Source organism: Setaria italica, chromosome I (genome assembly GCF_000263155.2).
Source record: "Setaria italica strain Yugu1 chromosome I, Setaria_italica_v2.0, whole genome shotgun sequence".
In the NCBI taxonomy this organism is placed as follows: Eukaryota; Viridiplantae; Streptophyta; class Magnoliopsida; order Poales; family Poaceae; genus Setaria; species Setaria italica.
The window spans coordinates 37,129,535-37,155,377 of NC_028450.1; the positions used below are offsets into that span (position 1 = coordinate 37,129,535).

The 25,843-nt window shown below is 46.1% G+C and overlaps 4 protein-coding genes and 1 long non-coding RNA gene across 5 annotated transcripts; 3 read left to right on the top strand and 2 right to left on the bottom strand.

The window, feature by feature from the left end:
- The first annotated feature begins 1,634 nt into the window (after window positions 1–1,634).
- Window positions 1,635–8,342, top strand: LOC101762207 (MADS-box transcription factor 57). Its single transcript, XM_012848030.2, has 8 exons — window positions 1,635–2,032; window positions 2,889–2,967; window positions 6,939–7,000; window positions 7,305–7,404; window positions 7,488–7,529; window positions 7,627–7,710; window positions 7,791–7,954; window positions 8,043–8,342. Exons 1-8 carry the CDS (start codon window positions 1,851–1,853, stop codon window positions 8,056–8,058), a joined length of 729 nt encoding a protein of 242 aa, XP_012703484.1. The 5' UTR covers window positions 1,635–1,850; the 3' UTR covers window positions 8,059–8,342.
- Window positions 5,461–11,343, bottom strand: LOC105914873. The gene is made up of 4 exons (XR_002676149.1): window positions 10,956–11,343; window positions 10,211–10,289; window positions 6,560–7,020; window positions 5,461–5,896 (listed from the first exon to the last, which is right to left on the bottom strand). It is a non-coding gene; the product is annotated as an uncharacterized LOC105914873 (long non-coding RNA).
- Window positions 11,344–12,877: 1,534 nt separating this feature from the next.
- On the bottom strand, window positions 12,878–17,015 carry LOC101758709 (SUPPRESSOR OF GAMMA RESPONSE 1). Its single transcript, XM_004955139.1, has 6 exons — window positions 16,867–17,015; window positions 15,163–15,304; window positions 14,438–14,624; window positions 13,504–13,991; window positions 13,003–13,362; window positions 12,878–12,916 (listed from the first exon to the last, which is right to left on the bottom strand). Exons 1-6 carry the CDS (start codon window positions 17,013–17,015, stop codon window positions 12,878–12,880), a joined length of 1,365 nt encoding a protein of 454 aa, XP_004955196.1.
- Window positions 17,016–18,441: 1,426 nt separating this feature from the next.
- LOC101762608 (basic blue protein) lies at window positions 18,442–19,415 on the top strand. The gene is made up of 2 exons (XM_004953761.4): window positions 18,442–18,884; window positions 18,962–19,415. The coding sequence occupies exons 1-2, from the start codon at window positions 18,689–18,691 to the stop codon at window positions 19,159–19,161; spliced, it is 396 nt and encodes a 131-aa protein (XP_004953818.1). The 5' UTR covers window positions 18,442–18,688; the 3' UTR covers window positions 19,162–19,415.
- A 757-nt stretch (window positions 19,416–20,172) lies between these two features.
- On the top strand, window positions 20,173–21,492 carry LOC101763019 (protein CURVATURE THYLAKOID 1A, chloroplastic). Its single transcript, XM_004953762.4, has 5 exons — window positions 20,173–20,377; window positions 20,458–20,552; window positions 20,667–20,774; window positions 20,893–20,964; window positions 21,118–21,492. Exons 1-5 carry the CDS (start codon window positions 20,266–20,268, stop codon window positions 21,181–21,183), a joined length of 453 nt encoding a protein of 150 aa, XP_004953819.1. The 5' UTR covers window positions 20,173–20,265; the 3' UTR covers window positions 21,184–21,492.
- Window positions 21,493–25,843: the final 4,351 nt, after the last annotated feature.

Consider the following 25,843-nt stretch of genomic DNA (forward strand, 5'->3'; position numbering starts at 1 on the left):
ATTGCCTTTGCTTTGCTTAAAGTGGTTTGAACTGAACCTCGGAACTTGGAAGGCTTTGCTGATCCGTGATCGATCGGCGCGAACAAAACTGCAGCTCCATTGGTCCATTTGGCCATCGTACCACGTGGTGCGCGCGACCAACCAGACGCAGCTCCGGAGCACGAAGACGAGGATAATCTCCTTTCAGTTTCCAAAGCGATCTCTCCTGCGTGGTCACCATGATACGAGTAACATGCCCCAGTTGCTTGATAAAGAAACATATATACTACTAGGCATCATTTGGCCATTGCTGAATTGTAACTGATATGGAACCAGAGTGTTTCTCACTCTTAGGCGCACAACATCCAGGACCTTTTATAGTTATACCTAAAGAAAATATTCTTTAAAACGCAGTGGAACCTTTGAAACGATCATTTGTGCATATAGGCAGTTGAACAATAGACCCCATGTACCCTTAGATTAACTACCAATGACTTCGAGCCCACAAAAGATATTATTCGAATAAGATGTGCGGAGTGTACATAGTCGGGCCAGGTTCAAAACTAGGTTCGCCCATGGGTTTTGTCACCTTTGTGCAAAACCAGATGAATTAGTTTCTTAAAATAACTAAAAGAGAAAAGGATGATAAATCAGTGGTTGGCCGAACCGGACATAGCCAAGGTGTGAAGATCATTCACCATGCTCTCTGTTCACTCAACACATCACTTTTGCAAGCATGAAGGATAAAACCAGTGCACTAAAAGGCGATAAGAGAAATATATAAGGTTGTTACTAAGTTGAGATGATCATACCTTTTAACATCCTTAACTATTTTCCCTCTCACCCAAAGGCCGGCAAGCCCTTAACCATCTACAAATGGGAATAAAACCGGAGGCCGTGTTGATGTGTGTGGAATTAGCGTACTACTATTATAGGATATAGCCAGTGTATAAACCTACAAGGGAGCACGACCTTTCAAGATAATGAATGTGCATGCATGTTAAGGTCATGGTACGAGGTAGGCTGATGGGTGGGATGTCGACATCTCCCCATATGTTAATCAGAATCAAATAATAAGGCCCCTCAGAACGTCAAAGGACATGTATATCCTCTAATACTATGCAACAAACGAATAACTATATTTTAGAGAGCAATGGTCCTATCATGTACTCCCTCTGTCCTGAATTACTATTTATTTAGCTTTTGTAGATGCATAGTTTTACATATGCACCTAAATATATTCTCACGTCTAGTTACATAACAAAGTTATGTATCTAGAAAAGCCAAAACGAATTGTAATTTGGGACGGAGGGAGTAGTAGTTATTTATGTCGTCCTGTTTGCCATCTATATCGAAGTCGATTTTCAATCATTGACCAAAAGTTTCTTTGTTTGCTAACAAATTAACAAGAGGCCGGCCTTGACACATACTGCTGTAGTGCTGTACATACTGTTGTAGAGCCAATGGTGTCATCAATCACCTGGAGGGTTTCCATTTGTGCCAACAATAAAATATATATGTCCTAATTAACATGGTTTATGTGCTACTCCTATACAGTAGCACATCGTCATCCCTGATTAAGCAGCTGGCTAGGCTCAACGAGAAGCTAAATAGAGGCCTGCTAGTTGAGCCACTTTGCCCACTTGCATCAATTCTCCAAGCATAATATAAAACCTAATCGGCACTTGGCCTTGTCCTTCTTAGCTTCCTCCTTCAGGTATAGCTGAACCGGCAGTATCGGAGGCTAGGAACGAACCCACCTGCTTTAATTAAGCTAGCTTCCGTTTCCACCACCAGATCTATCGTTCTCCTTCATCTTCTTCTTCTAGCTAGCTTCTTGTTGTTGATCTTATTAGATCTGAGAGAGAAAGATGGGGAGGGGGAAGATCGTGATCAGGAGGATAGACAACTCGACGAGCAGGCAGGTGACCTTCTCCAAGAGGAGGAACGGGCTGCTGAAGAAGGCCAAGGAGCTCTCCATCCTCTGCGATGCGGAGGTCGGCCTCATCATCTTCTCCAGCACCGGCAGGCTCTACGAGTTCTCCAGCACCAAGTAGGATTTCTTTCACATATGTTACTGCATAGATTTCCTATATTGGTTTGGATTACTTTCAACTGATCTGTCTAATTTGATAGCTAGCGGGAACTCTAGATGTGTGGCTAGATTAGAAATAATGGAACGATCTCAAGTATTTCTGTGCAAAATAATATTAAAACATGATCCTTATATAACAATTAATAACAAGATCCATGTGGGAAAAAAACTTTGGTCTTTAAGGCACAGTATCTGAAAGGGTTTTATCCTATAGTGAGTCTGATAACTAACCTCATATCATGAAATCAAACGTTTCGATTTTTTTATGGAAATGTTGTTATATTAGCATACATTTCCATCCAAACAAATGAAGCATCAAAGCAAAAGAAATTGGTATGCAAGACTAGAGGAATGTTCATTCTATTTGTGAAATCTAAGGGAGTCAAATGAAACAAAGGGTTTCGATGTTAGGAAATTATATTACTATGATCACCATAGAAATATAACTCCCTGTCTGATCTTTGTACACATACAAACTAAAACTACAACATCGTATCATTGATGACAGTTAAAAAAACTGAAGAGCTAATAGTGCACCATGCAATCTTGAATCCTGGTAGTAATTAAATGAGGAATTAATACAATGACTGTTATGAAATATTTCAAAAATGTTTTGAATACAAAAAAGTTAGGTATATGTATTAAACTATTAATATACGTATTAGGGCCCTATATATTAGTATTTAGTGCATATACTACTATTTGGTAAAGCATCTTCTGTTAGGCTACCTTAGCTTTGTATTACATCTAACTTAAAATGCAAACAAACAAAAGAACTAACTGCACTATTTTGTGTTTTTCTCTACGTTTTTAGCATGAAAGCTGTGATCGACCGGTACGGAAAGGCAAAAGATGATCAGATCAGCATGATCAATGCAACTTCAGAACTTATGGTACGGTGAGGAATAATTTCGTACATGTATATATTGTTATATACTTATTAGTTTTTAAACTCACCATAGTACTTGGGTGAGATGGCACTGTGTCATGTGATGTTGGTCTGGCCAAGGCCAGGTGCTTAGTCCTTTAGGTTTCTTTTCTAATTAGTACCACTACTAGAAAAATGACCTCTCATCCCTAACATTAGTACCGGTCACTTTTGAACCCGGTACTAATGTTAGCAACATTAGTACCGAATCCAAGTTTGGGGCCTGGAGGCCCTCTGGTACCAGGTGGAGGCTCCATCCAGTACTAGAGGTCACCATCTGTCCGCGCAATTTATTTCTCCTTTTTTCCCTCGAGGCGCGGCCCTCCATCACCTGACCTCCTTCTCACTCCGACACCCCTCCTCTCCGGTCCTTATCTTCTCCTTCTCACTCCCTCCATCCTAGCCTGCTCCTTCTCCCAGCTCACTCCGGCGCCCCTCCTCTCTCCCTCCCTCTCTCACTCCACCCAACCCCTCTGCCTCCCCTCCCTCCTCCGCTCACCCCTCACCGGCGGTGAGGAACAGCGACGGGGCGAGGTGAGGCGGCAGCGCGGATAGGCGGCAGCGGCAGGATGGCGGCGGCGGCGGGAGGGCGGGGGTGAGTGGATGCGGCGAGAGAGCGCGGCGGGATGGCTCGGACGGCGGGAGGATGAGGCGGAGGGGGCCAGCAGCGGGCGGACGAGGCGGAGGAGGAGGAGGCGAAGGGGGCCGACGGCGGGCGGAGGAGGGGAAGGAGGAGGAGGAGGCGGAGGAAGGCCGGGGCCGGCGGGAGGATTTTCTTTTTAATTTTTTTTAATACCCTCTAGTACCGGTTATTCCAACCGGTACTAGAGTACCCCTCCTCTAATACCGGATTCCTAGTACCTTTTGCACAACCGGTACTAGAGGGGGTTGGGAATTGGTACTGGAGCCATTCTAGTAGTGTACTCCATCCGTCCCAAATTACAGGTCATTTTAGCTTTATTAGAATCATAAACTTTGTTATGCACTTAGATATACCCTATGTCTAGATGCATAATAATATCTATACATCTAGAAAACCCAAAACGACCTATAATTTGGGACGGAGGGAGTATGATTTTTATCTGCTGATTCATTCATGAATGTGTATATGATGCATCAATGCTGAAAGTGATTCTGGTCCTTTGTTGATTGGAGATCAAACATTGAGGGTAATGCTTTTGAATAAAGCTTATTAATAGTGATTACAAATTTGCGGGGCCTAGTTGGAGTGTGAAGATAGTTGGGTCATGTTCGGCATTGCTTTTACTGCAACAACTCCGAAGAAAAAATAAAACAGAACATGTACCAAATAAATAAGGTTAAATTAGTAAGCAGAAGCTGCTTTCCACCAGCATATCTGGGCTATGCCGTGACAATCAGGCCATTGGAGTGTAGAAAAAAATCTCAATGATAAGACAGTTGGAGTGATAGGATTAACCGTGACGGACAAGATCTAAATGATGTGTAGACGGGCTTGATCTCACCTAACTTAGATAGCTTATTCATGAACAAATCATATCTGGAAATGTCTAATATACTCTTAACGTACCGAACCGTTTAGGCCCTAATCACAACGAGCATCCGCTACTTGGGCGTAGTCGTCCTCACATCCTACATCATTCTATGAGAGTTATCGTATCCCACCTTGTCTACTAACCAAATAGTCCCTCCGTCCCAAATTGTAAGTCATTCCAAGAATCTTGGAAAGTCAAAGCATTTCAAGTTTGACCAAAATTATAGAGAAAAATATAAAGATTTATGACATCAAATAGATATACTATGAAAATATAATTGATAAAGAATCTAATGATACTTAGTTGACATCATAAATGTTATTATATTATCATATAAATTTGGTCAAACTTGAGATACTTTGACTCTCCAAGATTCTTGGAATAATTTATAATTTGGAACGGAGGAAGTACATAAAAAAAGGATGGATGATCCCATCCTACATCATTCTATGAGCCAACACACTCTAATTTCTAGGGTTGTAGCAGAATTTGTAGTGATTTATTAGGTCTTTCTGGTTTATATATTACTATATTAGGTGTTCGGATTCTTATCTTTCATAAGATCGCAATGGGTGCCCACACCAGCAACAGTGAGTCAGTGAGTGTGCTTTCTAGCACAAACCAAATTATCGGGAACCTAGTAAGCACCAAGGATTTCCCCCGTCTGGCTCCATGTCACAAGCTTCGCCTTAATTATCTGATCTGTTACTAACCAGCCTTCTCTCTTTCGCTCTTCCTAATAACGAAGTGATAATCGTATGATATACAGAAATATGGTATGACAATTCAATTGACCTTGTTTGAAGCTTTACAACGATGGGGCGAATTGCTAGACGGGAAGACTTGTAACTTAATCAAAAATAATTTATTCTAATAGATATTATTGTTCAAAGTTAAAATGATTTGATTTAAGATAAACTTAAAAGTGCTTACACTTTTGGCCGGAGAGAATATAGCGTTGGTTGTGTCTGCAAAGGGCTGTTTGCATATACAGGAACCAGAGCTGACCTTTTCAAAATAGTCAGAAAGTTTTTTTGTAACACCGAAACTAATAAAAAAAACAAGGACTGCTGATTCAGACAGTATGGCACGGTAAGGCCTACAGTCCTGACAGCTATCTGCCGGTGTTCTGTGAGTAGCATAGCATGGGTTCGGTCTTATACAAGTTATAACACACAAAAAGAGAAGAAAATACATGAACGAAAATAATGAGCATACAATTCGTCCTCGACAGCATAGAGCTTTTACAGAGGCTATAGTCCTCAGAGCAGTCAGCTGTAGACGTCGACGTACAGCACCATCATCCGAGCCCATGAAGCCAGAGCAACCACCGTCGACGTCAGAAAACGAGGTCAAAGCCAAGACGCTCCACGGTTCATCCTAGGAAAGAAGGCAGATGAAAAGAGTGCACCGGAACAAAATTCATGGCGTTTCAGCCTTCAATACTTACACAATAGTTTAGGACTGCGCACATTAACTACTGAATATGCTATCTGAACTTCTATCTATGCTTAGAAACGGGCATAGTGATTTCACACCATCCCTGCTATGGTAACTGGTGCAAAAGGACATGGCACCCTTTAAAATACATTTGTTAAGAAATTAACTGAAACTTCGTCATTGGCACAAGTTAAAGAACACTAAAATATCAAATGCTGGAACAACCAGAACAATTAGACAATGTAACTGACACTAGTATGAGACCGGTATCATGATTCATGTCAAGCTAGATGAGCTGTATTATGTGCAGAACATCATTCCATACCGGTCGTTTCATGATGACTTTTCCTTTCTAATTATCAAGAAAAGGCCAGATCATCACCTACAGGCTATGGTAATGAAGATTATGATATGTATCTGCTGTCACACTTGGTGCTGCTCCAACGTTGCGTTAGGCAATATCAAGCTTCAAAGATGACAGAACTATGATACTATTTACAAATAGAGCACCACAATGGTCACAGACCTCAAACTACAAATTCTTATGAGAGAATGCAAGAGACAGCATTCTTTAGGAAAAGAGACAAACTAAACCGAATTTACCTTGAAATCAGGTTGGGTGACTGTAATGCAGCAATGTTCCTCTGCTGATTGTTCCAACGTTAGTGATAAGCTGCAAACCCGTAAACTTAGTAACATTGTATGAAGTGGAGTAGTATTCATTATCAAATTTATGGTAACAGAGACCATAGCATACATGTTCAGATGTCTACTGTAAAACTAAATCACAGCATTATAGTTCCAACTACTTGCATGTAAATTAAACAGGCATGTTAACCCCAGATGCAAAGCATGTGCAATTAATGAGCATTGATTAATTTTTAGCAGCATATTCATATATCATGCAAAACATTTCTCAATTGTTTTTCCAAAGTTATTTTTGCAGCTCAGAAACTGACAATACTTCTTGTTTTACTGGTAGCTCTGGCAAAGGGAGGCAGCAAGCTTGAGGCAACAACTGCACAACTTGCAAGAAAGCCACAAGTATGATCTTCCAATTGATTCTGAAACCCAAAAAAAGCACTCATTAGTACAAATTTTAGCGGCCATATGGATTACTTTATAAGAACTGTCTAAACCAAAAAGTGAAACCTTTTCAGCCAGTAACGAGGGAAAAATCTAGTTACCCAAACGCTCAGTACACAACTCAGAAAAGGAAATCAGATAGTCTCTCCTATCAATATAATAAGCTGTTTCGTTTTGACCTGTGTACCCCTTTTTTAATTTTACATGAGATTAATTTCAATATCCTACCTAAGATAATGTGAAAAATCCTTACTTATTGTAGGCAACTAATGGGAGAGGAGCTTTCAGGCCTAGGTGTGAGGGACCTCCAAAGTTTAGAGAATCGTCTTGAAATGAGCCTACGTAGTGTCAGAATGCAGAAGGTCATATTCATTATCCATTTTGTTTCTACATTTTGTTTTTTCTATTCACTTTAATCTGATATGAGTAAACATATATCAAACAGGACCATCTTTTGAAAAGTGATATTGAAGAGTTACACAGGAAGGTTAAGCCCGACAATCTGCCCTTCTATTATTTTCAGACAAATGATCATGCATGGAAGTTGCTGCATCCTAATTACATATATATTGATGGTGATACAGGGTAGAATGATTCACCAGGAAAACATGGAACTGTGTAGAAGAGTAAATATCATGTCGCAACAAAAAATGGAACTGCATAGAAAGGTTTGACAAATGATCTTTTGCTGAAACTTTAACTAAATAAAGATGCAATGTCAACAGCTAAGCTAAATGACTTGATTCAGCTCCAGGCCAGTGAACCAAGAGATGTTGCTGATGCAAATACAAGCTCTAGCACTCCCTACAGCTTTAGTATTGCACAAGATGCAGATGTTCCTTCCAATCTTGTGCAGAGACAATCACACCAAAAGGAGGGGGAGCACTGCAAAACAGGGGCTCCAGAACTGGGGTAAATACTAATTTTCTAGAATCCAAAAGGTTGAGTTACTCCTAGAAGTATGAATCCTAATGAAGAACCTATGTTTGATATGTTGCAGGCTTCAACTGCACTAAAAAATGCAGTGAAAGCTGCAAAACAGTGTGGCTTTTCACCGATTCACACATGCGGAGCACTTGTGGTTGCAATAAGTATTTTGTGAAATATACCGAGTGGAAAACTGGCTTGTGTACAGACTACATATAGAACCAATCATGTTATCTGATGCCCCACTGTATTGAAAACGACTTATTGGTCATTGTAACAACTAATATGGTATACTTGATTATTGTACTGTTGTTGACTTTGAAGATAATTCTGCAAAAGGATGGTAACAAAGAAAGAATGCCAGTAAACATCATACGCCGTGCCCAAGGATTCTATTCAGTTCTCAATATTTGTGATCAAGTAATAATACAGTTGGTTATTCAAATTTGATTTTTTACCATTAGAAATGCAGGTCGTTTTTTCACAGCCTCAAGATGGTTAATTTTTAGTGGCTATATGCTTGAAAGTGCTCTTTGGTTCAACAGACCATTTTCTATGCAACTGGCTTATTATATTCTTTTGGCAAGTATGGAAAGAAAGAATTTACATGCCAATCAAGAATTAAATGTTCAGTTGTGTCATATGACTATCAACAGCGTTGAGTGACTGGACTAGATACAATGCATCAGAGTATTTTCTTGCCAAAATTGTGGGTCCTTGACAGCACCCAAAGGTTATGCCAACATGAATGAAAGTGGTCAAGTACTTTATAATAATCTCACCATTCTTCTTTATTTGATTCTGATATCTTTTAACCATTACTTTAAATGTACATTTAACAAAGAAAAATTGGTGCGGTAGCTTCAAATGGCCGATCTAGATACTTCTGAACATATTAGCTGCCGAATTTTAGAAACTTGGTATAGAAGTTTTGACTACTCATTTTTGGATCGTCAATGTTCCTGACTAGCCAATTCTAAAGCATCAAATAAAAAGGAAGGGAGGGCGTGGTAGTCAATCATCACTCGATGACTAGATCTTGGTAAGAATTAAGAACCAAATAGGTACGTGGATTTGACTTAAAGTTGTACTTAGTCGTCTAAAATATCTCATATTCTAAGTTGAAGCACACTTCAAGTGGATGCAGAAATTATGATTTATTTTTCATTACTTATTATGGTCTGGAAAACACCTCGTAATTCATTATTAGAAAATGTATGATCATGAGATGCACATATAGTTGCATAGAAGGAGAAAGGCCCATAGAGGTGAACTGTAGGCCCATGAAGGCAAATGGACATTAGAAATGAAGGTCGTTTGCTCCTGCTTGAAAGGATTTACAGGGTCACACTTCAAGATTCTTGGCACCTATTTGCTTGAAAGTGCCCTTTTGTTCAACAGATTATTTTCTATCCAACTGGCTAATTGCAATCTTTTGGCCAGTATGACAAAGCAAGAATTTGTATGCCAATCAAGAATTAAATGGGCATTATCAAGTGTTAGTAACTGAACTATTAACACAAAGTATCAGAGTCTTGCATGAAAAGTGGATCCACGATGGCACCAAAAGGGCATGCAAACATGAAATGGAAGTGGTCAAATACTCTATCATTCTTACACTTAAAAAAACAATGATGTTGTAGCTTTCATATGGACAATCTAGATACTTCTGACATATTAGCAGTTGAATTTTAGAAATTTGATTCGAAAAAATATAAGTTTGACTAAGTTTCTGGAACGTCAATGCTCATGACTACACCGGTTCAAACTTTTAAGTCATCAAATAAAAAGTTAAAAACAAAGGGAAGGCATAGTCGTCAATCGTCACTCAATGACTAGATCTTGGTAAGAAATAAGAACCAGGTATACGGATTTAACTGAAAGTTGTGCTTACTTCTTGCATTCTAGTTGGAGCACATTTCAATTGGTTAAATTTCTCGTATTATAGTTAAAGCGCACTTCAAGTGGGCAAGTAAAGTATGTTTTTATTTGTCATCGCTTATAGTTTGGGAAAAACCTTGTAATTAATTATTAGAAGATGTACAATCATGAACTGCACAGACAGTTGCATAGAAGGAGAAAGGCCCATAGAGGTGAACTGCAGGCCCATGAAAGCGAACTGCAGGACCAGCCTTCTAGATTAGAAGCTACAAAAGCTCCGTTTCTGGAACCAAATAGCTTGAAGAAACCAGCTACGCAAAACTAATACACCTTATGATGAACGCAAGCTTGGTTCCTTACTTGTGACTTCCTTGCAAGTAATGCAGTTCCTGCCTCATGCTTGGTGCCACCGCATGCAGTACGCCAATTACGCCAAAAGCTACTCAAGCACAAGTAAACAAATGTCAGAACACTCAGCAACCAATGTTAAATTGTTTGAGAAATGTATGCTGACATTAAACCGAAAACATAATGCAGTATCATCGCTGAATCATTCGAATACCAAAAATCAGCTTACCCCAAATCATGTTTTTTCAGATGTTTAAATTGGCTCTAAATAAGCTAAAATATCATGGGCATTGTATCATTAGCTACGTATACTGTCAGATCACCATAGTACGAGTTAAAAAAAAATCAGACCGTGCACTGGAGCAGCTAACTTTCCCAGCGTAAAAAGAAACCAAAAATGAAGCATATCAGGAACAAGTCAATTCGAAATCCAGATAGGAAACTGGGCTCCTGTCTAATCAATCACGAAACTGATATATCTCTAGCCATCTAATTAACTACGAATCTGGAATATCCTTCGAATAACTTGCAGCTAAGAACATCCCTCTCAAGCCCGCCCCAACCTACTCGTGAAATCCACTCGGAAAATAACCATTACACCAGAGAGCCAAACCCCGGATCTATCACACATGCACCAGCCGCGATCACCGCTCAAAACAAGACATCTGAGCAGAAAATGGCATCGAGATCTCTCTACAAGATCTTACGAGGGTAAAAAAAAAAAAAAAAACAGTAGCATCTAGAAACTTCTCCATACCTTGGAATCCCCCGCGACTTCCATCCGGCCCGGCCAATGAGCAGAGGGCTGCGTGCGAGTGTGCTGATGTGCCGTCGATGTCCCCGGAGGCGCCGGCTTTTATAGCGGGCGCCGCGAAGTGTCTAGAAGGATCGAAACCGAATCGACGAGTCTAGAACCCCCGACCCCCCAAGTGGAGATAGGAAAAGCGAGAGGAGGGGTGATGCAACGGGATTGGCTTTTTGGCGGAGAGAGCGGCTTAGCGGGTGATTAGCGGGGGATTTGGGGTGATTAGCGGATTGTTAATTGTGGCGGGGAGCGAGGGCTTGTGGCTGCGCACGCGGCCACGTCGACGCCGCGGATTTTAAACGGAACAGGTGTCGGGAGCGAGCGTGGGAGGGGTAGTACTTTGTCCAATCAGGCCCTGGCTTTTTATATGCTGGTCCCCTCCTAGCTGCGAGTAAACTAGTTGCGGAATTAGAGTGGCCTGGGAACCTCGAAAGTTCTAGAACTTGTACCTGGCTTTCGAATTTTCTGCGCTTGGTTTGGTAGTGCCATGTCCTTGTCCAGTGATACGCCGGATGTCTGTTAGGTTAGCCACTTTGCACGCCCTCTCTTCCTGATATTTGGTCGCTGTCTTATTCTTTTTTGTCACCGTCAGATACAGTTTATTTAAAGAGTTTAAATAAAATTTGCATACCCAGTACTCTTTCATTTTCAAAACATAGGTCATTTAAATTTGCTATAAATTAAACTTCTCTAACTTTAGTCAAAGTTATAGAAAAAACAGCAACATCCATAACATCAAATTATTTTCATTAAGTCTATCATAAAATAATTCTTGATAGTGTATTTATTTGGGTTGTAGGTGTTAACGTATTTTTCTATGAATTTGATCAAAATTAAAAAATTGCTAAATGACCTACATTTAGGAAACGATAAGATATTATACGAATGATCTATCTTCTTCACCTCATTTTATACATGGTAAAAGAAAAGAACAATTACTCTACCTTTTTTGTTAGCATACTCTTTAATTTTCCTTCCTCTCCTGGTTGAAAGACAAATATAATGAAATGGCATGAAACTATTTTGAGTAGGATCTTACATTAAATGGGATCCAGGGATTTCTTCCCGTGGTAGACAAGAATACCGACGGGCAACTAGGCCATTATAGTAACTTTGTCAATTTTAAAATATGGTGGTACATAGATATTTATAAGAGTAGCAAATAATGTGTGCGTTTATAATATAAGGATGAGTGTGTACCCATGAACATCTTCATCTACACATATTTGGAGGGATAAAAATGGAATCCGGGGATAACTAAAGCCGTTTTTCATGCAAAAGACCTTCAGCAAGAACCACTCAAATATAGGTGGGTGCGCCACTATTTTGTGACTTTATATAATTGCTGTCTCTGTAATTAGAATGGTTAGTCAGAATTTGTTAGGCCACGGTTTTAAGTCCACGGGGTGGAAGATGCCTTCGGATCGGGTCAAAGAGTGAACAAGCACCCAAGATACTTTTACAGCACAGGCAACGCGTCTACTTCAGTCGGTCTCTGGTGGTTGCTAACGCGTCATAGGTCGCAACATGAACATCTCCATTGCACGAAGCGAATCACGCATTCACACCATTCTTGCTACCATCCGGTGAAATGTCCCCTGAGCTAGAAACGGGAATCGGCTATCGGGAAGAGACCATGGGCTAACAATGGGGAACAATCCAAAACAAGGGGTTTCTCGGCACACATCGCTATAGTCAGCACAGAGGGAGTCCTCGTTAACTAAAAAACAGGAGTAGATCAATTTGAAACAGTATTCAGACTTTCTGTTCACAGCAATTACAGTACTTAAACACTAACTGGACAACTACTACAAAAGTGATGTATGCCTCTTCTGTCGCCTCGCAACAGTGGCGCTTCCTCACTCTAACCATCTTTAGATTTTCCCTTCGATCCACGTTGTCGCAAAGCAATCCTGTGAAAATCCAAGCAAGATAGTCAGCACAAGATAAGCCGAATGGTAAACAGAAAATGTATGTGATGGACGCCAGCTAAATTTACCAGTTGGCTAAGTCGAAACTCGGGAGTGCATTCAGGCTCCATGTTTGTGTTATCTGAGTCGTCCAGCTTCTGGCATTCTTCGAGATCCTTTTTCAAGTCGTCTGCAGGCAACTGGGCATATTCAGCAAGGCATGGCCTGCTCTTACTAGGCTCGTCTCCACTGCCAGATGAATTCTGACTCTGAAGGAACTCATCACAAATTGACATGCATTCTGCAAGTTGCTGAGAGTTCATTAAAAACTGGGATTCGCCCTCCCACCATTTTGGATCCTCTGAAGGGTGGCTATCTTGATCCTCAACCTTTTCAGATGCAGGATGGTTAGTGTCTTCTTTGTCCTTTACTTCACAATGACTATTTGTCTGCATAATAGTTCAGAAAAAGTTATGGAGAAAGCATCTGTGTTGCCAATTCATATTGCAAACAGCATCACATAAAAGGTCCTAAATTGTATCGACAGGCTCGAACTGAATATATTCAAGACAAATGCTGATGCTTGGTACCTGATCAGAATTATGCTCAGACTTCTGAACAGTTTCTTGATTACTATTGCCCTCTTCAAAGGGCAAAGCAGACCAGTCCATCAATGGAGGACAAGCAGCCAAATCTACTGCAGCATATACTGGTTCCAAAAGCTCAACCATGCCCTCCGAATTCTTCTCCACGGCCTTAGGCTGCTGCTGATAGAATAATTTTGAGACGACAAATTCACCATCCTTCTCATCTTCCCCAGTGCCAACATGGTATTGGTGCATCACCCAATTAGTCTTTTCTTGCTTTCCACCCTTTATGTTACTCGCATACATAACCATTATTTTCTTGCAACCAAGGTGTGTTCCACCAATCACTACTGGTTTCGTCTTGCCCGTCTTATTCCATCGAACCTCAACAAGCTCATCGGTATTTATCTTCCGACGCTTCTTAGTCCCAGTGCTGTAGGCCTTAAATGTTCTGTGGAAGAAGTGTGATACACTTCCATCCTGCTTAACTCCTGAAGCACATGGTTATCCGTTCAAAAAACTTAAAGGCATATCTGTTGCCAAATTACTCCTCTGGTGGAAGGACAGGAACTCAGGGCTATGAACCACAGCAACAGTAGGTAAGACTTAAGAATGAAAATAATACTCATGGAAATGGTGATGTTCTATCCTTCCCCCAAATAACAACATTGAGCAGTGAGCACTTGTTGAAATAAGACGGCAGAGCACCTGCCCCAGTTGACCCAAAAAAACCACAGGGAGAGAAGGCACTACATTGTGGGTATGGGCTGCTAGTCTAAGAACCTGAAGAGGTGGTAGTGCAAAGATATTAAGAGAACGAGAAGATACACTGAAAACAGAAGATAAAAATGCTGGGAAGAAAAAGTAACCCCCCCCCCGGGCCCCGCTGCACAAGATATTTACTAGATAATCTCTGACAGTGGGCATGTTTGCTTACCTGGGAGCTTCTGCGGATGGATATAGCATAAGCCCTCATTTGAATCAATGGTGGGAATAAATTCATCAATAAATGGATGAGGCTTGACACCCACTTTCCCAATTTTCGCTAGCAAATGCCACAGTAATTCCTGGTCTGATGGATCAAATTTCACACCTTTAGGCAAACCAGGCCATTCATCAACTATCTACAACAAAAATCACATACAACTATTCAATCAGAATGATAAACAAAAAATTGCAACAATGAACTATGTAATCCTGCTGATTATATATCATTAGCAGAGACAAAGATTGGTTTCATAAGCATGACTATATTACGGAAATGAAATTAGTCAACTGCATTGATGATATACTCTTAGTCTTGCGTTGGCAGGTATGTCATCTGGTTTTTCTACACAATTGTGGTTTTCAGAGAAACGTGTTGTACTATATATGTACTGAATAATCATTCGTTATAGAAAAAGAGAAAACAGAAATCCACATAAGCTACAAATGGGATTATATGGCAAAATAATTACTAATACCGCCATCAAGGTGAAAATAGCTCTACAGACTTCAGGGGTTTAATGCCTGTTCTTAAAGCAATTGACCAAATTGGACATTCCTAGAGGGGGATATATAGAACATTAAAGAAAGTAATAGCAATTAGATATGTCAAATGTGACAGAGGTTATAAGATACCGAATCTAAGCCTACTTACATATATCAGAGTAAGATTCTTACATCACTGTTATCGATAATGTGGTTGCATTTTGGGCACTCCTTAGTTGGGTTGCTGTTCCATGTATATGTGGTATGCTGTGTAGGTCCAGAAGCATTTTTAATTTTTGAAGCCATTCTTTTGCAGTCAATCAGCCATGAAGGCCTGCAACAAACATATATGCTTAGGTGGATACACGCAAACAGCAATATAACATCCATTAGAACCACGGAATATAAAATACATTCCACTGGAAAGACCGAGTATGAAGCTTAAAAAATATTACAGGTAACACAAAGGCCCAACAATTTGATATATGAAGCAAGCCTCATATAGCGACACAAAAAAACCAGCAGTTCAAAATCGCATCCATATACAACTGGACTCACTGAAATATAAATCAAGCATAATCATGCTAAAATTTCAAAACCTCGTCTATGCACCTAAGCAACTAATGCATAAGTTCCAATGATGGTGCTGGTTTACAACTACAGACACTAGCATATGGGCCATGAACCAAGTGAAATTCAATTAACAAACACAAATTGACTGAAGCTAAAATGAATTGTGATTATGTCTAATCACAATGGCCACTATGTACCATGGCAGAGGTAATCCGATTCCTCAAGTTTCCCAGGGTAAAAAGGAACAGACTACAATCCCACCATGGCATCACCTTTACTCCAAGCTCCAACCAAAGCCAGGATAGCAACACAGAGTGTCCAATTCGATGGCAACAGAGTTAAAATTTGATGTTACAAGAGAGATAGTTACTAAAACCTACAATTCTCCCTCCTGGCAAGTGGCAGCACGGAAGCAGAATCTGCTATCGATTCTCTCCAAACATCCATTCCATCTCCGTATTCTAACATGATCAGTGTCAGTGATCAATCCATTACCACCATTGAACGTGACACCTTGACGCAAATCCAAACAGCCTAGAAACAAGCAATACAACAGGAGACTTGTACGATCGCACTCTCCCGCATCTCCGCCTCAATCCCCCCGACCGACCGACCCATCGCTAACCCACCCCACCAAACCGAGTCCTGCAGCAGCTGGACTGCATAATACTGTCAAGGGAGGAGATATATATAGAGAGAAGCGGTTGATACCGACCCCGTCATGGTGGCGACCGTTCCGGCGGCGATCGCCGGAGGTCTTAGGATTCTGTCGACGGCCTCGGGGCTTGTAACGGTAAATGATTTGTTTTTGCCTCGAGGACTCGAACCGCTCTGGGGACTGGGAGCTACTACTACTTGGGGACGAGATGCCTATTCATGGGCCTCACTGTAGATGCCCATGCGGCCCACAGCCGGTTAGCTCGGCACGGAGCCCATTTTTTGCCCAGCCCTAGCCCGACCCGGCACCGGATCCTTTGGGCCCCGGCTGGCCCGGCCTGATGGCTCGTGCTGGGCGTGGGTTGTCACCCCGGCACGACGGGCAGCCGGCTCAGCATGATTTCTATAGATCGGCCCGGGATGGCTCATTAAACTCACCATCCCCTCAATCTCTAGTCAAACCTTATCCTCAGTCCTCACCTTCCGGCTCTCCCAGTCCCACCGTCTCACCCACGGAGCTCCTTCGCCTGTGCCCGACCCTGACGCCTCGGCTAGTTGGCTCCCCGCCCTCCTTCCCTCCAGCCTCCGCCCCCCTCCATCCCTTGCCTCCTGATGGCCGGTACACCTGGCCTCCCTCCTGGTGGTCGGCAGCACGGCGCAGTCAACCCTCCGTGCTCTCCCTCCAGCCTCTGCCTCCCGTCTCCCCTTCGGCTTCCGGCGGCCACCTCCCATCCGACCTCCGGCAGCCGCCTCCCCTTCGGCCTCTTGCCTCCGCCTCCCCTCCCTCCGGCGACGGTGAGCTTGGTGGCGGCCATGGCCAGCGGCGAGCAGACCGGGAGGGCCCGCCATGCCTCGGGCCAGCCCGCAACTTTTTGGGCCCATGCTTGGGCTGCCGGCTCACCCCGTGGGCCGGCAAGGTGGTGGCATAGTGCCGGGCTAGGCCCGGCATGAAGATGGTTGGGGCTTGTCGAGCCCGTGCCAGACCGGACCGTGCGGCACGAATGGACAACTATAGGCCTCACCATTTAGCCTTTGAAGCCAGCCTTTTCTCAACACGAGGCCCAAGCCCGTGACGCTGGCGCAGACATGTTGGCCCACGCCCTACAACATAAATCACCTTCAGTCCCTCAAAAAAAAACATAAATCACCTGCAGTCCCTCAAACAAAAAAAAACATAAATCACCTTCAGTTGTTGAGCACCATAATAAAATGCCGGCGTGATCATGATTTGCATCACCTTCATTTAAGAATTGGTGTACAATTTTGAGAAAGCAGAGCCACATGCATGTACCGCGGCGCGATTCACTCGCATCCTGCCATCGGAGATAACAGCGACATCCAGGTGAGACAGCCGGCGCCCCTGCATTGCGCTCCACATCTCGAAGCGAAAGCCGATCAAGCACACCCAATATTCGTCGCACTCGGCAATCAGCAGCGCAACAATGCATGCATCATCGAGATTATTAACAAGTCATCAGAACGCCGATGATGCGCGGATACTGGCAACGGGACAGATATCTGGCTCGGGAACAGCGGCTACTACTGCAGGAAAACACGGGGCGTGTCGATGCGCTGCTTATGATGATTCACCCACTCTGATGAGTGTTTCCATGGATAAGTTTCGTGCCATGCAACAGGTCTATATCTGGATCTCTTATTCATTGGCTGAAGCCTGAAGGTTACCATGCACGGGCAGCAATAATAACACTTCGCGTCCACGGCAAGTTTACTGGAAAGATGGATTTCCAGCACCGCAATGAGGACTTCGCTGCCGTTTTAGGTCCCTGACAGACAAAGCCTGCATCTTCACTAGAGAACTTTTGCACGATCCGATATTGATATACATGTACTAGTAGCTGCATGGAGAGATGCAGTCATGCAGATTGCAGAATCCACTCCGGAAAGGAAAACACACAGCAAACTTTCGACGAGAATGAGATCAACTGAAAGTTATGGTATCGGATCGGAGGCTGAAATGACAGAGCTTTTTGCTTCAGATTCAGCTAACCCGCAAAGTCCTCGCGTGAACTCACCGGCGGCGCCACCGAATTTTTCAGCTCGAATCCGGAGACATGCACTCGCGCCGCGCACGCAAAACCCGGCAGGCATCAAGTGCCCCTAGCACAGGCAGCCACATGCGACATGCCTCTGCGAGCAAGTATTTTACTTCTCGAAAAGCTCAGCAGCGGCTCAGCCTTTTTTTGTTTCGTCTCTCAGCTCGATCGATGGCGCCCACCGACTACCCAGGTTTCAGCACGGTTGCCAATGCGTTCACCGGCACAACGCGCCATTGCCGCTGCAGGAGCGCCGGTTCACGCACCCACTCCACTCTCGCGCGGCTCGTCTCCACCGGCCTCCGCCGCGGCTGGACGCGCTATAAAAAGCCGCGCCGTGTCAGCTACTGCTGCTCCTGTGCAAGCGCAACCAAGCTGATCACTCGATCGTCACCGACAAGCTAGCTAGCTGCGCCCGAGTGAGTGAACAAGTGATGGCTCGGGGAAGAGGCAGAGCGAGCGGCGGCGGCCTCGCCGCGGCGCTCCTGATCATTGCCCTCCTCGTGGCGACGTCGAGCGCCCCGATCGCCGAGGCGGCGGCGTCGCACATGGTCGGCGACTACGGCGGCTGGAAGTTCAACGTCGACCGGTGGACCAAGGGGAGAACCTTCCGCGCCGGCGACCAGCTCGGTAAGTACTATTTGACGACGAGCTGCTCCGGCGTCCCTCCGTGCATTTGCTTCTTCCTTACGCGGCTGCGCGCGCAGTGTTCAGGTACAACCGGGCGGTGCACGACGTGGCGGTGGTGGACGCGGCGGCGTACCGGAGCTGCGTGGTGCCCAGGGGCGCCAAGGTGCTGCGGAGCGGGCGCGACAAGGTAAGGCTCGGCAGGGGCACGCACTACTTCGTCTGCACCGTGCGGGGGCACTGCCAGGCCGGCATGAAGATCGCCGTCAGGGCAGTGTAGGGGCAGGGCTGGGCCGGGCCGTCTGGCTCCCATGCATCCGGCCTTAAGGTTCGTGGGAGCCTGAAAAATCTGATGCTATCTAGTGGCGTGCGTGCTCATCGTGTATTCGTGTCGTTGTTTGTGATGCTATCCAGGCTCCGTGTTTGTTGCCGTTGTTGTGGTATGTGTGTGCAACTAGTGTGGCTCTGTGAGTCAGCTTGGTTGTGACTTGTGACGTTGTGAGCTGCGAAATACAGCACCTGTTGTTAAATTCATTCGAAAAGTTCGTCTGTTCGTGCGGAATGAAATGCCAAAGGACCCACCGTACCCGAAAGGAGAGAGGGTTCAGCGGCTCAGCCTCAGCGTACGGGACACGAGCCTAGCGGGCACGGCGGCTCGCGACGCCCTGGAGCTCTGGAGCATGTCCCCTCAGCCCGTGACCCCGTGTCCTGAATCTGCACGCGCCGCAAACCATATCGCTCGGACTCATCGCCATCCCGAACGGCCGCCACAAGGACGTTCGGTGCCCATGGCGCGCGCACAATATAATGAGATGGTGGCAGCGTCACACGGGCGGCGGTGCGCGTTGCAGTCGGTGAATTTGCCGAGCCGCCATGAAATTTCTCCTAAATTTCGAGTCGTGTTGCAACTATTTTCTTTGTCTCACCGTCAAAGATCTAGTGTCTGTGTCACACGGGGTTCGCTAGTTTGAGGCTCTGGGGTTTGCACATCGCATATTCTCACATGTACAAGATCAGTACGAACTAGTAGGAACAATCATCACCAGCAAAGCCAAATAGGAGTATACGTCGTGCACTTTTACCAACCATCGCTCATTCGTAACCACCAGACCGGTTTGAGGCTCAACCGGCCGATGACTTGGTGCTAGGAGGGCCAACGGATGAAATCCTGGGAGGCAAGGGCAAGCCACAGATTTTTCAGATAGGGATGCAGCCAATCACAGCACAGCGTCCGGCCACGTGGCCGATTCCCGCGCAAAGCATCCAAGGAAGTGGACGCAGGGCAACGGGCACGCAGGAAAAGGAGCCTCACTGTGCCACTGAAGGCAAGGGGAACGCGAAGCAGAGGCCCGCGAAGCGCCAGCGCGAGCGATAAGGCACCGACATGGCCGCCACGGCGCTTCTCGGCGGGGCGCGCCTCGCCGCCGTCGGCGCCGCCGTGCCGCCCTCCGTCCTCCTCCCGCGGCGTAGCATGTCGTCGCCTCTCCGGTTCCAAGGTAGTGAATTGGCTTGCCTCCTCTTCTGGCAAATTTCAGCGGCTGCATTTGACTGTTCCATTCAAAATGATTTCGATCAGATGCGCCGAGGCTGTCGCTGCTCCGGGTGAAGGCTTCCTCCGACGACACCTCGGCCGCCAGCGGCGACGAGCTCATCGCCGACTTGAAAGCCAAGGTACGTGCGGCGTGGCTCAAATGGCATGTATTGACATTTCGCAACAAGTTCTGAACGGTAAGCAAAATGACTCAAATTTGACGATCGGACCGGACATGTTGTTGATTGTGCCAGTGGGACGCCGTTGAGAACAAGAGCACCGTCGTCACGTACGCCGGCGGCGCCGTCGTCGCTCTTTGGCTCACGTCCGTCATCGTCGGCGCCGTCAACTCCGTGCCTCTGGTATGCCCTGGTGATCTTGGTGTGGCTGATGCTTGAGTTTGGGAGTCCAATAATCACTCTGGATACGCGACTTGACTACTTGAATATAGCTTGACAAGCTCGTCCTTGGTTTCTGCAGCTTCCCAAGATCATGGAGCTTGTCGGACTCGGTTACACCGGATGGTTCATCTACCGCTACCTTCTCTTCAAGGTACGATGCGATTAGGGATTACTGCCTCCATAGTTGTAGTCGAAATTTCAGATTTTCGAACATGCAAATTAGCCTGCCTTGGTAGGAGCATCAAGTAACAGCAGTAAAAACACTGTAAATTTAACACGTCTTCAACTACTCATTCGATTGCAGGAAAGCAGGAAAGAGTTGGCTGACGACATCGAGTCACTCAAGAAAAGGATTGCTGGGACAGAGTAGTAAAATGCGGCTCCCGTGAATTTTTTTTGGATGATTCTTTCGAGAGCCCATTACCTGCCCTTTGCATTTTGCCACCTTGCATACCTGGAGAGTCACCAGAGACTCTGTCCCAAGAAGGTTAGTTGTGATGGGCCAGAGACGATGTACAAACTTTGTTATGTCAGGGTACCACTTTTTGTATCGCCTAATTTTGCAATCAATGTTGTTTATTAGATGACATGCAACCAATGGCGTGTTTATGCGTAGCTTTTATTTCAGTATTAACCCATTGGACTTGTTTTAACACAAAAAAAATGTCTATTGAGAGTATCTCGGTTGACCGCTTTCGGCCATTCTTTTTTTCAAGGGAATGATGCATCCTAATTTCTATGGAGATGAGTCAGACATGACAGTGAGGTCTGAATCGGGATGCATCTTCTCATTCAGCTGCGCAACCAGATGAAAAGCTCACTGATGTGTAGAACCAGGATATCAGATCTAATCCGCTCACCTTTTGTGATGCCACAAAACGGAAAGTGATTCTGTCCATAACTTCTCAACGGCCACATGATACAGGATCGAAGAAAACGTTGAAACCCAGGTAGTAATTTGTAGGCCACAATGTTTTGTCTCAGATCCTTGCCAATAATCATGGGCATCAAAATGACTAACGAGAAAAACAGTCCGTGAAGAACAATTAAACACTTAGAGCAGCATCGACAAATCCCCTAATTAAGATGCCTAAGTGATGAAAAACCATGAGACTAATGACCGACAGTTCTCATAATAATGCGACACTATAGAACTAATAATCTTAAAAAACCACGACATTTGATAATTATGATATGATAACATCTAAAGTTCAGTGGCACGACACCGGTTGCAGGGCTCCACAACATTCAGCTCGACTGTAGAGGAAACTTTTGGCTTGATGTACATTTCCACAGCCTGCACTGCCCTTTCAGCTTCAAGGATTGCATCTCTGCTTCTAATAAGAGAGCATGAGTAAGGATTTCCGCCAAAGCATCTAGGCCCACCTTTAGTGGTGTCCAATGTAAGGCGCACGAGTGATTTTGCAGACTCAACAATATGGCATGCTAACTCAACCAAGGTCCTAGCAGAAGTGAAATTAGTGATGTCCACGCGTTTGAGCTTGTCATGATGGTGCCGTGGCATCATCTGCAGAGCTGAGGGAGGTTCATCATCAAAAATTGAGACAAGCATCAAAGAAAGTCTCTAAGGAAGGAGAAGCATCAAAGAAAGACGAACCCAGTGAAAGAAAATCATAGTCCATTTCATCAAGAACAATAATAGCCAAGAACTTGAGGTGAAGGAACTGGCTAGACAACATCGGTGCATTGACTGTCTCCAAAAAGATGACAAATCCAATTATGTCCAAATGTATAGCTACTGTAATATTGTAATATCAATATTGTAATAGCTACTGTCTTAGTGAAAAATTAACATGGGTGAAGGCCCCACGTCGTCTCCTCTGGGCGACACGGGCGGCACCCCCGACGCCGGCCGCCGCCACCCCCCTCCCGGCCTTCTCTCCACCTCGCCGCCGCCGAAGCAGGGCACCAGAAGCCCGGTTGCCTGCTAGGAAGGCGGTGGCAGGGGCTTCTCTTGCCTGGCCGGGCACCTCCCGCCCGGGTCAAGACGAGGCGACGCCTCCATGGAGGCGGCGGCGATGACCCCGGCCCGGCAGATCCGGTGTCCAGGGGACCGGATCCGGCGCCCCCGGTGGCGGATCTATGAAGAGTTGCTCCACCAACAGCTCGTCAGCGAGCGGCGGGCTTTGGCGCAAATGTCGGCAGTGCCAAGGCGGGGGAGCAGCTCGGCGACACGCGTGGCCGGCGGTCTGACGGGGGAGCAGTGCGGTGGCGGCCTGGCAGGGGACGCGCACGGTAGCTCCGCCCTCGTAGGGGCGCGGCCCAACTGCGGTTCAGCAGGAAGCAGAGCGGCAGAGGATGAGCGAGTCCTAGCGGCGGCTTCGGTCGGCAGTGCAGTTGCGGCGAATGGCGGTGGTCGGGTGGGGGAGCGGCGCGGTGGCCTGCGGTGGTCTGGTGGGGGAGCGGAGGCCTGGTAGGGCCAGCCACTCGGCAGCGCGTCCCCGATGTGTGGAGGCCGGTGGGGACGCGACCTGACGGCCTGAAGGTTCGGCAAGGTGGCTGGTGGAGTGACGCGGGGCCGTGGTGCTGCGGGAGGCGGTTGCCGGCCTCGTGCGGGCACGACCAGTGCGACCAGTGAGCGTGAGGAGCTACGGTCCTCGACGAGGAGGGGGCGGCCAAGGGCGCCGCTGACGCAGTCTCACCCGTGCCCACCGCCGCCAAGCTGGGCTCCTTCGACGTGAGATGTGCCGGCTGCATGGCCTCCCGTGCCTACAACTGTGGCGGCGTGGTGTCACGGCCAGAGTGGTCTACACAAGGCATGTCAGCGACGCCATGGAGGCGCGATAGGGACGCCTGGCGCAGAGGCGCGCTGGTGGCATCGAGGTGGTGTTGCGGGCGTCGTCAGACCACCTTTCTCCTCAGCTGAGGAGTTGTGGAGGCAGTGACGGGAGAGGGAGGCGGCTGGGCACGGTGCGGTCGGGAGAGCGCACTGTGGCAAGGAGGAGTGCAGCGGCCGGGAGGAGCACGGCAAGCAGCTGCGCGGCGTCAGCAAGGAGGTGCAAGTAGTGGAGGGCGCTGCACGTGGGCAACAATGGAGGGCGGGGACAGAAACGGAGGTGGAGGTACGGCGGCATGGCGAGTGGAGGCGTAGCGGCGGCGGCGCCTCGGCTGGGTAGCCGTAGCAATGGCCCGGGAGTGCCGAACCAGGTATGTGTTGTTAGGGGTTGTATTGCTCCGGGCGAAAGCCCTCACCGACCTTCGCACTAGTGGACATGACGGTGGCATCCTAGGACGTCGTCTCCCCATTGATGGTGTCATGTTGGAGCTACGACCCTCCTGCACAGGGTTCTCTGGGTGAAAACCCTGTCCAGATCCTGGACGAGCGATGGCGGTGCCAATGGCGTCGTACCCTCCTTGGAGGCATCGTCTCTAGAGACCCAACTTGATTCGTGGCACTGCTAAGCAATTGTCACGAGCGGTCATAGCCGAGGGTGGCAACTCCGCGCACGTGGTGAGCTGAATGGGTGTTGCCGAGCCCATATGCAGGTGTTCGAAGTTATGGTGGCGGCTAGGGGTTGTTGCATGGTTATCAGATTTGGTTGTTTGCAGTGGATCGCGGCAGCTGACCTGGCAGTGATCAGTGCAGTGCGGGACTACGTCAGAGGATGGCGCTTGCGGCAATGACAGCATGCGAATCGCGGCGGGTTGCTCAGCCTTGCTGGGCTATCCGGTGCGGTACATCGTCGGAAGATAGAGCAAGTGACTTCTCTGGCTTGCTGACACGGCGGAGAAGGCTATGTACGAGGGTGAAGCAACGAGGCGAGGTCGACACACTGCGGTGCCTTGGCTAATCAATGGAGATCTTGGAGAGCGGGGCAATATCACTCAACATTATGACAACAACAAAAGAAATGCATCCTTGTTGTGGAGTACTGCGGCGGGCGTGGTGCGGTGTATCTTCGAGGCGACGAGAGAGAGGAGTCCAACGGCGGATGTGGCGAGGCCCCCATGCGTTGTGTTATTGTGGCGACGACTGCGAGGCAGCCTGCGAGAGGTCCGAATTCAGTGCTATCACCCTGTCAGATGGAGAGTGATGTTACAACGGAACTACGGCGGAAGGTCCTGCATGGCGGTGGCCTTCTCGGTGCGGTGCTGTCTGCTTCTCGGTTCTACTTTGACGCTAGGTTTCGCTGTAAGGTTTCGGTGACTTCTTGACCATGTGTATGGTGGTACGGGCTGCGGTAAGGCTTCGGTTCTGTCACCGAGGTGTTGTGAGGAGTGGAGTTTGGCGATGGTTGATGTTCCAATCCAACCAGCCGATGTGTTGTAGAGTTGAGTTGCGTGTGAGGCGTGGTGCGGCATGCGTTGAGTACCCAATCCAACCTGTCGGTGCTTGCGTTATTTTTTTTCTCATTTTCTTGTTTTCGTCCAATCTGAACTTCATCTTCTTTATTAATATAATCAGCAGCTCTTCTGCCTGGTTCGTTTAAAAAATAAAAAAATATCAATAATGCAACTGTACCTCAGTTGGAGAATCTATTGTAAGACTTTCAAGGTTTGGCATCTTGGAAGGAAGCTCGGTACAAGCATAATAGGTGGCATCTTTACATCGCATGCGTAATTTCTTGATCTGCGGTGAATTTCCAAGTGATAGTTTTACATCGAGGTCACCTGCAAAGTCAAAGCTGGAGAGATTCGGAGCTTTGCTCTCTATCGCTTCCAGATTGCTGCAAGTTGACACCTCAAGGAAGCTGAGCCGCTGCAGGCAAGGTATTTTCAAGCAAATTATCTCACTGCAATACCTGAGATCCAAACTCTCCACAACAACACAACCTGCAAGAAAACACTCTAGTTCTCCATCCGCAATATGCACCATATACAACTGTAGTCTAGTCAGGCTTTTCAAGCAACCAAATTTGGTAGTGGGGTGAAATTCACAACTGGCAAGAAAAAGATACTGAAGTGACTCTCCAGCCCCATCCGCAAAAAGTGAGCATGGAAAATTGTACTTTGCGCCTATTATTCCAAATAGGCTAAGGATCAATTCTTCAATCCCTGGTTTAACAGCA